Here is an 11,580-nt window from a genome sequence, read left to right as displayed (position 1 = left end):
ATGATCCTGGGAAAGTCACAGTAAAAGCTGTCTACTTTATTAGGACCACAAAAGGGCAAGTTTATAATGAAAGCAAACTGGGACATAGCATGGATCACCCCAATGACCCAGCCAGCAATTACAAATGAAACACATATTTTAGGGTTCATGATGTTCAGGTAGCGAAGAGGCTTACAGATTGCTGTGTACCTGTCAAATGCCATGGCGATGAGTAACACCATCTCCACTCCTCCCATGATGTGGATGAAGCATATCTGTGTCATACAACTTTGGAAAGAAATTATCTTGTGTTCATTTAAAAGGTCTCTAATCATTTTGGGGACTGTGGTAGAGGCAACCCCCACGTCAATGAAGGACAGATTGGCCAGTAGGAAGTACATAGGAGAATGTAAATGAGAATCAAAAATTACCAAAAAGACAATGAATAGATTTCCCAGGATGATTCCTAAATAGATCAAGGAAAATATTAATGTAAGAAAAACTTTAGTTTCCCAAGAACTAGAGAGTCCAAGCAACACAAACTCAGAAACCATAGAATTATTTAATGCATCCATTGACTTGGGCAGAAGAGCTGATTTTCAAATCACCTGAGAATAGAAAATGATTAAAAGTCAGAATCAGTGGTACAAGTGTAAATTTCCTATTTCTTGCTAGTTTTTTCTTTGGGGTACATATCCCCAATTAGAAATCCTTTAATTGGATAAGAAAAAAATTAAGGATATGAAAACATTATGGTGATCAAGAGAATGATTACATAAAAAGGGAAGAAAATTATTAATATTTTCGATGGAGGTAAATGGTGTTAATTCCCTTCTATTACATTTTCAGATCCTTTTATTTTACCTCTCAAGGAATTCTAGACCTTTCCCTGATCACTTACTTACGTGTTCTCCCATCTGAATAATCTCGGCTACTATTGTCAGCTTCACATTAATATTCTCACACTAAACTTGCTAATTTTCCTTAACTGAATTTATTTCAGTGGTCAAATAGAGATCTTTAGGCCAAAATTGTTTAATGCCTTTCACCTTGTTTCACCTTGTATATGTATTTTGGTTTTGTTTTTAAATTTGTGTGTGTGTGTGTAATTTTCCATGGAAATCAGGCGCTCAAATTGTGATTCATAATTTTGATTCATAACTATTATCATGGGTATATGCCTCTATATTCAATGAAAATGTTAGATACAAAGACTGAATGCTTAGTAAGTAAAAAATGTTAATTAAACAATTATAATATTAATAGATGACATGTTTTTGATGTATCCTCCATGCAAAGCTTTGTACCAAGTACATTATCTCATTTAAACCCCACAGAATTCAATTTGGAAAACTTTTTTTAGACTCATTTTACTAAAGAAGAAACTGAGTCTTAGAGAGATCAAGTGTCAGAGCCAGGACTTTTACCCAGAGCTGTAGGACAATATGATCCATACTTCTGACCATGGCTCTGTGCTCTTGAAGGTTGGCTCTTTCCCATATACCATGGATCTTCCCTAAGGATTGATCAGTTAAACTTTCTTCAACTTTTTGCTTCCTTTTACCTATTTACATAGTTCTTTTTTAAAAAATCAAGTTTCTGAATCTTGTGTCTCCTAATTCTCTTTCTCTTCCTAACTCCTCATTGGCGGTCCTCACTTTTTGTTCGCCAGTAGGCCAAAACAATTCAGTTTCCAAAATTCCTTGTTCATAGGAAGAACCCCTGGAATCTGAATACATCATACAGTAATCAATTTTTAGCATCATTTTCCTTGATCTCTCTGCAGGATGTGATAATATTTATCATGCCCTTTATTCTGTAACTCCCTTTGCTCTTGGCTCCTTGGCTTTTTTTTTAATTCTTTTTTTTAAAGTAATGTTTATTATTTATTATTTTTGAGGGTGGGAGGGGCAAAGAGAGAGGGAGACACAGAATCTGAAGCGGGCTCCAGGCTCTGAGCTGTCAGCACAGAACCTGATGCGGGGCTCGAACTCCCAAACTATGAGATCATGACCTAAGCCAAAGTCCGACGCTGAACCCACTGAGCCACCCAGGTGCCCCTCATTGGCTTTTCTAAAGCCAATCTTCTTCCCACTTCTTGCCAACAGAAATTTCATTTTTTTCTGGTAGTTGGCTTAAATCTCTAGATTATAGAAGACATTAGCTCTATCTCCAGTTGAGAGCATGATTTTTATACATGATCTATACGTGATTTTTATAAACCAGTTGCTATAAACCCATTTTCCTTGGCCATGAATTAATCTAATATAGGGCATGTGACCCAGAACTATTCAATGGTAAACTAATGTTGTCTGAAGAACTTTCCTTCCAAATGAAAAGACAAATCTTCATGTAGAGAAGGTTCTTTTCATGGTCTTGGTTTTGTTTTGTTGTTGTTTTTTGTTTTTTGTTTGTTTTTTGTTTTTGTGGGTTTTTTTTTTTTTTGCATTTAATGCTAATGATATGTTTAAAGGTGCAGAAACCACAAAGTTGCAAAGCCCATATAATAAAATAATACAGTAAAAATTCAGAGAGGACCTAGAAACCAAAGACATGTTGAATCATTTAACTCAAGCCTGCAATAATGTCCCTTCAGATTTATTCTTATAATGTGAGAAAAATAAGCTGTAATTTCTTTGACTCACTATAAACCAGGTTCTGTTAATTTGTTGAATGCAATTAGATCATTTTTATAACAGCCCTTCCCTAATTATTCCTCTGCCTTTCTGACCTCTCTATACCTTTCACTAACACAGCAATCATTTTTACTCTCCTTCACCTTAATTTCTGGTGTGACTCAGAGTCTGTGTTAAGTATTTTATTTTTAAGTGTGTTGACAACACCTCTTTTAACCATTCTCTCAGGAAAGTCTTCTATGCCTGTTTACCTTGGTCTGGTAATAGGGAGGACTTAAAAATGCAAATTCTTCATCACATACCTCCGCCTGTATCTTTTTAAAACCCTCATAAAGATTCTCATTGCTCTGAGGGAAAAAAGATTTTATTCAATACTAGTTTACTTATTTTCACTAGTACCTACAGGTTGAATTCTGAATCTGTAGCTTTATCCTTGCTCCAGAGTAATATATCCAAAGCAGTCTGTGGTATACACAAATGCAAGTTCCATCTCCATCATCAAGTAGATATGTCAGAACTGAAATTATAATATTTTAATTTATTCCAGTGCTTTGATAAATATCACTACCATTCTCTCCAGTGCCTGGTGTAGATACCTGGGTAGCACTCTATTCTTTCATTTCTAGCTCCGGTCGTATAACTTTATTCTCAACTATTTCTCATTTCATTTCCTTCTTCACTTCTATTGTCATTTTGTCCTTTACATCTGGTCTACATATTTTCCCATCTTGAAAAGGCTCCCAATTGAAAAGGCTCATGAATGATCTCTGTTCCATTTTTTCCATGTCCAGTCTGTTCTACAGTCTGTTTCCATATCTGTCTATCCACAGATCAAATGATCACGTATTTTTCCTATGTGGGTCTATCAAGAGAAAATTTTTGATCCCACAGCATATCACATAAAGACCATGAGAAGAGATGAACAATACTTGATTTCAGAGGCTATTTCCATAAAGATTATAGGGAATGAAGGTACTAAACAATCACTGGATAAATTTCAAAGCTGATCCCTGATAAAAACTCTTAGTAAAATAGGAAGGATTAAGAAATATTTTAATATGATATTTTAAATATAATTTTTAAACCAATAGTCAATGTCTGATTATAGATGAAACATTAAAATCAAGAACATGAATAAGGAAGCTTGCAGAATTATGTTTCAATAATTTACTATAGCAGAAAGAGCAAATCAAATAATGTTCTTGAAGGATGATATCAAAAATATAATTATTCACAAATCATGTAATTGTCCATCTCAATAACTTGTAATTAAATGCAAAAATAAATCATGATTATTTTAATAAACATAATAAATAATAAATAGTAAATAATAACTTAATAAAATAAAACAATTTAGAAAGGTCTCTTTTATAAGTGAAATAATTGTGCAATATATACATTCTATTGAAAAAACAAACTTTTCTGAAACGTTTGAAATGCAGATTGAAATGGGAAATGAAACCATGTAAATAGAGAAAAAAGATTCAAAGTTGTAAAAATAACCATTCTCACTGAACTATTCTGAGCAATAATTGCAGTTCCCATGTTTTCACTCTTATGTGGTTCCTGAGAAACTTAACAGAAGACCATGGGGGAGGGGAAGAAAAAAAAAAGAGGTTAGAGAGGGAGGGAGCCAAAACATAAGTGACTCTTAAAAACTGAGAACAGACTGAGGGTTGATGGGGGGTGGGAGGGAGGGGGAGGGGGAGGGTGGGTAAGGGTGGGTGATGGGCATTGAGGAGGGCACCTGTTGGGATGAGTACTGGGTGTTGTATGGAAGCCAATTTGACAAGAAATTTCATATTAAAAAAAATAAACAAATGAAAAAAAAAATAAAATAAAAGCCAAGTGGAGGGGCACCTGAGTGGCTGAGTTGGTTAAGCATCAGACTCTAGGTTTCAGCTCAGGTCATGATCTCACAGTTTCGTGAGTTTGAACCCAGCGTCAGGCTCAGCACTCTCTCACCCTCTCTCTCTATCCTCCCCCTCACTTGCTCTGTCTCTCCCAAAATAAATAAATAACCTTTAAAAAAAAAGCCAAGCAGAAATATTGTGGAGCATTACAGAGTGGTCCAAATGTCCATTTCAAAGTCCAGAGATATTGTGAAAAGGAAATGAAGTGGGTGCTAGGGGGTAGATAAGAGAACACTTTCTGTAAAGGAGATTGGGATGTATCATAAACCCATACTAATTAAACAATGATTGATTTAACTGAAGTTGAACAGATAAATATAACGAAACCCAGTTAAGAATGTGGTACAAATTAGGAAACGTAGTATACGATAAATAAGGCATTGCAATTAAATAGGATAATGGAAGGCTATATACTAAAATTAGAGTATTCGATAGTTATTAAATATGAAGCTCAACATTGGAAACATAAACTTGTAAGTATCTTACCATTCTTCTTACAGCAAAGTAGCTTCCAGATGCTTAGAAGGCTTAAGTGTAAAAATAAAATTGTAAAGTTTTAATAAAATGGGTACGAGTTAATATCTAAAACTGGAGATTGAAGAGGTCTTTCTATGTTTACTTCAAATTCAGAAAGCAGATTCCATTTTTTAAAATTTTCTCCTCAACAGAATAGATAAACCTGTTGCTGCTTTAGGTTTGGGGAAGCAGTGCTTCTCATTCTCAGCTGATGGGAGATGTGAAGTGGTACAGTCATCCCAGAAGGCAGTTGAGTCATAAGAGTAAAAAATATTTTAACTGTAATTCAGAATCCTATGTCTTGGAATTAATTGAAAGAAAATAGACAAAATGCATAATGTTATTTTACTTTAGCATTTCTTATAATAGGAAATGTTTGTTAATAAGGGACTGATTATGTGGATATATCCAGTTTTTTTTTTTAATTTAAAAAAATTTTTTTTCAACGTTTATTTATTTTTGGGACAGAGAGAGACAGAGCATGAACGGGGGAGGGGCAGAGAATGAGGGAGACACAGAATCGGAAACAGGCTCCAGGCTCTGAGCCATCAGCCCAGAGCCTGACGCGGGGCTCGAACTCCCGGACCGCGAGATCGTGACCTGGCTGAAGTCGGACGCTTAACCCACTGCGCCACCCAGGCAGGATATATCCAGTTTTAAAAGAGTTATTAGGTATCTTCATTAACTAGCATGGGAAGATATCAGTAAGTCCAGAAAACTATAGAGGAAAAAAAATATTTTTACTGGGGGAGGGGAGTACAAATGACATTTGCATGAACGGATGTTTAGAATTTGCCCCCAAATTCTACTTTAATTTGAATATAGTTACCACACAATGTCACATTAGTTTCAGCTGTGCAGCGTAGAGATTCAACATCTCTATAGGTTATGCTATGTTCACCCCAAGTATAGCTACCATCTGTGGCCATATAGGTGGTGGGATTTTAACTAATTTTATGCTTGTTTCTTTATCCCCAACTTGACTTCCTATACTTTTACAGGTAGTATTTTTTAAAATTTAAAATCAAATGTATCAAAATTAGTTGAGAGAATCAGAACACTTATATAGGAGCCATTTCCAATATACAGCATAAGCACCAACACAGGGGCCAAACTATTTGTGTTTCTAGATGCCCCACTTACCTGCTGTGATTTCTGTGTGAGTTACCAGACTGCCTTATGGGTCAATTTCTTCCTCTGTTAAAGGTAGACACTAAGAGTCGGTACTTCTTATGATTGTTTTGAGGACTAAATGAGTTGAAACAAGAAAACATGAGAAATGCTATGGTATATAATAAGTGCTAGCAAAGCACTTATTTGCTATATAATAAGTGCTAAATAATTTTGATGATTTTCAGGAAACCTTGGGAACAGTGGTTTAATTCCTCTGGCAAAGATAAAGCTAGCATGCTTTTCATATTGAATAGTAGGAATAGAATAGTAAAGACATAGATGTTACCTTTTATTTTGTGATACTAATATTTAGGGAGAAAGTAGATGAAAAGGTCAAAGTACTTCACATACCACTTTAACAAAGACCAAGGCATTCTGAAGAAATACATCTTATAATACAATTTTAATTGTGAGAATAAGACCAGAAGGAAATAACCAATGTGAGTGAAAATCAGTCAAATCAGGTGAGTTAACAAAGGAAATGGCAACTGAAAGAGAAGTAAATAGTGGAGAACATAGAAAGAGGAGGTAATTTATGGAACCAGATGCTGGAGAATTAAAGATGGGATTTCCATGTACCTGCGCAGGCTCTCTTTTCATCCTCAGCAGCTTCAAGGGATTGAGAAACACAGAGAGATTCGGTCTGTTTTGGGTTCATCATCATTGCTCTAGACAAATAGTTATAGATTGTACCATTAGAAATGAAACCAATTGGCCTGACTGAGAATTAATGACTCATAAATGTTCCATATATTCACTGGCCCTTCCCCCTCACTGGCAAGAGGAATTTCCTTTTTGAGATTATTTTATATGACAGACTTCTGAAAGTTCCTGACTCTTCTCGATGGGAGAATATGTAAACTCAGTTCATTTGTTCTTAAACTATTTATCTATATTATATATATTGATTTCAATGGAAATTTTTTTCTTTTAATCCTTCCTTCCTTTCTATCTTTCTTCTTCCTCTCATTCTTTTTTTGCTTTGTCTCTCTTAATTTCTCCATCTTTCTTTTTCTTTCTTTTTTTTTTTTTTTACCTTTTTCAGGATAGAAACTAGAAGATTAAAAAATTGACTAGTGCTTATTAAGTACCAGTTGCTGTGCTAATACGCACTTTATAAGTATTATCTATTTCAATAATAACAGCACTTATTGCCATTTACTTGATTTTTTTTCAAGGTCATAAATTAGAAAGTTAACAGAACTGGAATATAAACTGAGGTCTTTCTGATTCCCGAACCACCAACATAACTTCCCTCCTAGAGATGCCTTCTGATTTTGACAAGACTATAAAAATAGAAAAGGTTTTTATAAAATAAGACCTTTTATTCTATGAAGAGGTAACCCAGACACAAACATATGTAAGAGTCCAAAAACAATGTTCATATTTATTTTAAAATCATTTTAACTTCATTGTCTGTTTTCATAGGACAGTACTTAGGCCTATTAATGTTAATTACTAAGAGGACTGTTAATGTTAATGACTAAGATTTTTCTGCATTTACCACTACTTACTTACTTACTTATTTAAATTTAAGATTATTAACATGCAGTGTAGTATTGGTTTCAGAAATAGAACACAGTGATTCATCTCTTACATATAAGACCCAGTGCTCATACCAACAAGTGCCCTCCTTAATGCCCATCATCCATTTAGCCCATTCCCCATCCACCTCCCCTCTAGCAACCCTCAGTTTGTTCTCTATATTTAAGAGATATGGTTTGCCTCCATTTCTGTTTTTATCTTATTTTTCCTTCCCTTCCCCTATGTTCATATGTTTTGTATATCAAATGGTGGAATAAGCTAAATCCAGAAAACATCAGGATAAGAAAACATCTTCCCCAACCAGGGCATTCCAGAACCTCTAAGATTGTAGAAAGTCGGTGCTTTTTGTTAGTGTGTCTAATGCTGTTAGGAATTCAGAAGTCCCAGGAATTAGCTGGGAGAGAAAAACCCATAAACTTTCCTGTAAGCATTTAACCAAATAAAACATTCAGAACTCTAAGCTCCATGGATAGGTATAAAAAATCTGCAAAATAGTTTTAAAATAGGGGGAACCGGGGCCCCTGGGTGGGGTGGCTCATTCTGACAGTGCAGAGTGTGCTTGGAATTCTCTTTCACTCCTTCTCACTGCCCTCACCTCTCTCAAAACAAATAGACTTTAAAAAAAAATAGGGGGGACGCATTAAAAGTAAAAGTTCAAAGAAAAATAATCTCTTATCTGGGATATACTTACCCTACACTGATCACCTCTGAAACCAGTTCCTTCACTGCTTAATGAGAGGGCTTACCTCCAGAGTCTGCTTTAGGTGAAATGAATTCCAGGTACCGTGAGCAATATTGGAGGGATTGTGTCCTCAGTGTGCCAGGTGTGTGCTATAAGAGTAGCCTCTGAGCTTGGAGGCTTTCCATCTCTATCTCTGTGTTTTAAGTGAGTCAAGTATTTGGAAAGGTTTTCCCTATCATGCTCTTGGGGGATCCTTAGCTTCCACCTTTCCCTGAGGAAAAGTTGGGCATTAAGGGCATCATGCAATAATCTACTCTTTTGAAAGCTAGATTCAAGTTAGTCCTTTTTTTTTATTAAAAATTTTTTTAAATGTTTATTTATTTTTGAGACAGAGACAGAGACAGAGAGAGCATGAGTGGGGGAGAGGCAGAGAGAGAGGGAGACATAGAATCTGAAGCAAGTTCCAGGCACTGAGCTGTCAATGCTTGAGCCCACAAGCTGTGAGATCATGACCTGATCTGAAGTCAGACACTTAACTGACTGAGCCATCCAGGCATCCCTCAAGTTAGTCCTTTTAAATACAAGTGGAAGTATAAAAGAAAGGAGTTTCAAATGTTATATTTCTTTTTTATTAGGAGGATGTAACTTTCTTTCTTTTGCTCTGTATCTACCATGTCATAAAGGGAAGCAAGATGTTGATACCAGTCCCAGCAGAAGTTAGATCATATATGGACAGGCGACAGTTAGCTCGTCTTTGGAATGTTGCAGCTATTGAACTTTATTTCCTTGGATTTCAGGGGAATATTAGGTCTCATCCTTCACAGTACTTCCTTGAGCAGGGTCCTGTATATTAATAGTTTGAGTGTAAATCGTATTAGAGGCGTTTCTCTAAATGATGAAAAGAGAATGAAAGGATAGTTTCTTAATTCACACACACACACACACACACACACACACACACACACACACACATATATATATATATATTTAAGTTTATTTATTTTGAGAGAGAGCGAGAGAGCATACCTGTATGCATGCATGCAGGTATGCAAGTTGGGGAGGGGTAGAGAGAATGAGGGAGAGAATCCCAAGCAGGCTCCATGATGTCAGCACTCACAAGGCTCAGTCTCATGAATGCAATATCATGACTTGAGCAAAAATCAAGAGACATGCTTAACAAACTAAGCCACCAGGTGCCATTTACTCCTTTATTAAAGAAATAATGATATGAATGCCATATAACTTAATAAGATTTAAACTATTGATAATAGATTTATCTGGAGCAAATATTGGTGACCCCCTTCATCTATCCTCTCCCAATCTTACCTCTTCTTGGAGGTAATCACTACCGTTTTCAATCTTGTGGTACAGACTTCTATTATTGATCCTATCAATAGGGATAAGTGTACATATCAACATATATCATTGTAAATTTTTTTCTTAACTATTTGTTTGCAGTTTTGATTTAAAAAAATTATATATGAAAGTCTATTAATTTTTTTTTATGTTTTATTTATTTTTGAGGCCAAGAGAGACAGAGCATGAGTAAATGGGGAAGGGGCAGAGTGAGAGGGAGACACAGAATCCGAAGCAGGCTCCAGGCTCTAAGCTGTCAGCACAGAGCCCAAGGGGGCTCAAACTCATGAACCACGAGATCATGACCTGAGATGAAATCAGATGCTTAACTGACTGAGCCACCCAGCTGCCCCTGAAAGTCTATTTTTATTAAATCTCTGTTTTCTTTCTTTCATCTTATCCCTTATGGGCCCTGCCCCTTTCCTTCCTCTTTACTATTTCATTTTTCCTTTCTTGGAGTTTCCTTTATTCCTTTCATTTCTAGATCTCAAAACATTTATTTGCTCCATGAACCATTTTGTGCCCTGAGGTCTAGAATCCATACATAGAGATTCAATGCTTATTTACTTGCTTGAATGCTGTAACACACTTCCCAGGCACTATCTTGTATAATCATAATAACATATAGATCCTTTTATAGAGAGGAAAATAGGCAAAAAGAGGCTAAGTGACTTTTCTAAGCCTTACAGTTGTTAAATGAAAGACCAATGAGAGGTACCCTCTGGGGAAGGATGCTGGTTTAGAGAAGAGTTTGAGGAACTATATGCTTACCATGAAACTTGAAAAAATAAAAGCCTTTGTAATACAATAAAGTACTCCTGGAGAGCTCTTGTTGTTCTATATCTTTTCCTGGCTGTTTGCTTGACTGTTTTCATTTTTGGAAACTCATATATAGCTGTGTACTTATGATTTCCTTAGCTTCCTGCTTTTCCAACTCTGCCCTGTCCATTATTTCTAATACTCTTTGGCTTACATATGATGGGCACATTCAAGGATGAATAGCAATCAGAAGTGAGCCAATTTGAGACTTATTAATAACTACAAGCTCAGAAAGCAAAAGGAAGTAGTTATCTTGTAATCAGTCATCAGACATGTTTTAAAAGTACAACAGAAACAAAGCATAGGAGACTTCTGGTTTTCCTCTGATAGGTAAAGAGCTTGCAAGTTGTCACTTGAATTTTTACAACAAGGGAAAGCTGGATGATGAAAATCATTAACATTTTTTGTACCCGTAAGATAACTGAGGTCATAAGGCAAGCTGCCACTTTGGAATCTGGAAAGAGAAGCATATTCAGAAAGACTCAAATGAAGTCTACCTAACTGGAGAGGAATCCGCTGGAACTATGAAGTTGTAGGGACACTTGATTGATAAATTTGGTGATTTGTTGTAGGCTTGAGTGTGGACTAGTGTGAGAACTTTTTGGGTGGCACATTTTTGGGGTCCTTTACATCCAAGAACCCTTCCATGTTCTCACTGTAACATTTGAGAAGGGTCTTTTCCTCATGGTTATGGCTGGGGAAGAACAAAGTAAACATTGTGAACTAAGAGCTTTTCCTACAACAAGGGACAGGTGAAATGACCTTGTCAGAATACAATTTTAAAATCCTTCCCAGCTGGGTAAGGAAATTTTTCCCAGGCTGACTTTGTTTTTTTTCTTTTAAGTCTTCCTGGATCCACCAACATAGTCAAAGGGGTAAGGGCTTCAAGAAAATACATTAAAAATGTTGCATTGAAGAAAGGAAGTAAGAGGCAGAAGAATTAAACAAGCTACATCACTGG

General features: G+C 35.9%; 1 protein-coding gene across 1 annotated transcript in view; it reads right to left on the bottom strand.

The window, feature by feature from the left end:
* Positions 1-5,057, bottom strand: part of LOC121021769 (olfactory receptor 4F21-like) — a 5,396-nt gene extending 339 nt beyond the window's left edge. Inside the window, 4 exon segments of the mRNA XM_040462396.1 lie at positions 1-2; positions 5-587; positions 3,019-3,132; positions 5,015-5,057. The exon segment at positions 1-2 is cut by the window's left edge and continues 339 nt beyond it. Coding sequence (XP_040318330.1) covers positions 1-2; positions 5-554 — 552 coding nt within the window. The 5' untranslated portion in view covers positions 555-587; positions 3,019-3,132; positions 5,015-5,057.
* Positions 5,058-11,580: the final 6,523 nt, after the last annotated feature.

The sequence above is a fragment of the Herpailurus yagouaroundi genome, unplaced genomic scaffold (assembly GCF_014898765.1).
Source record: "Herpailurus yagouaroundi ecotype Mexico unplaced genomic scaffold, PumYag 315, whole genome shotgun sequence".
Taxonomy (NCBI): Eukaryota; Metazoa; Chordata; class Mammalia; order Carnivora; family Felidae; genus Herpailurus; species Herpailurus yagouaroundi.
This window is presented reverse-complemented; position numbering and strand designations above follow the sequence as displayed.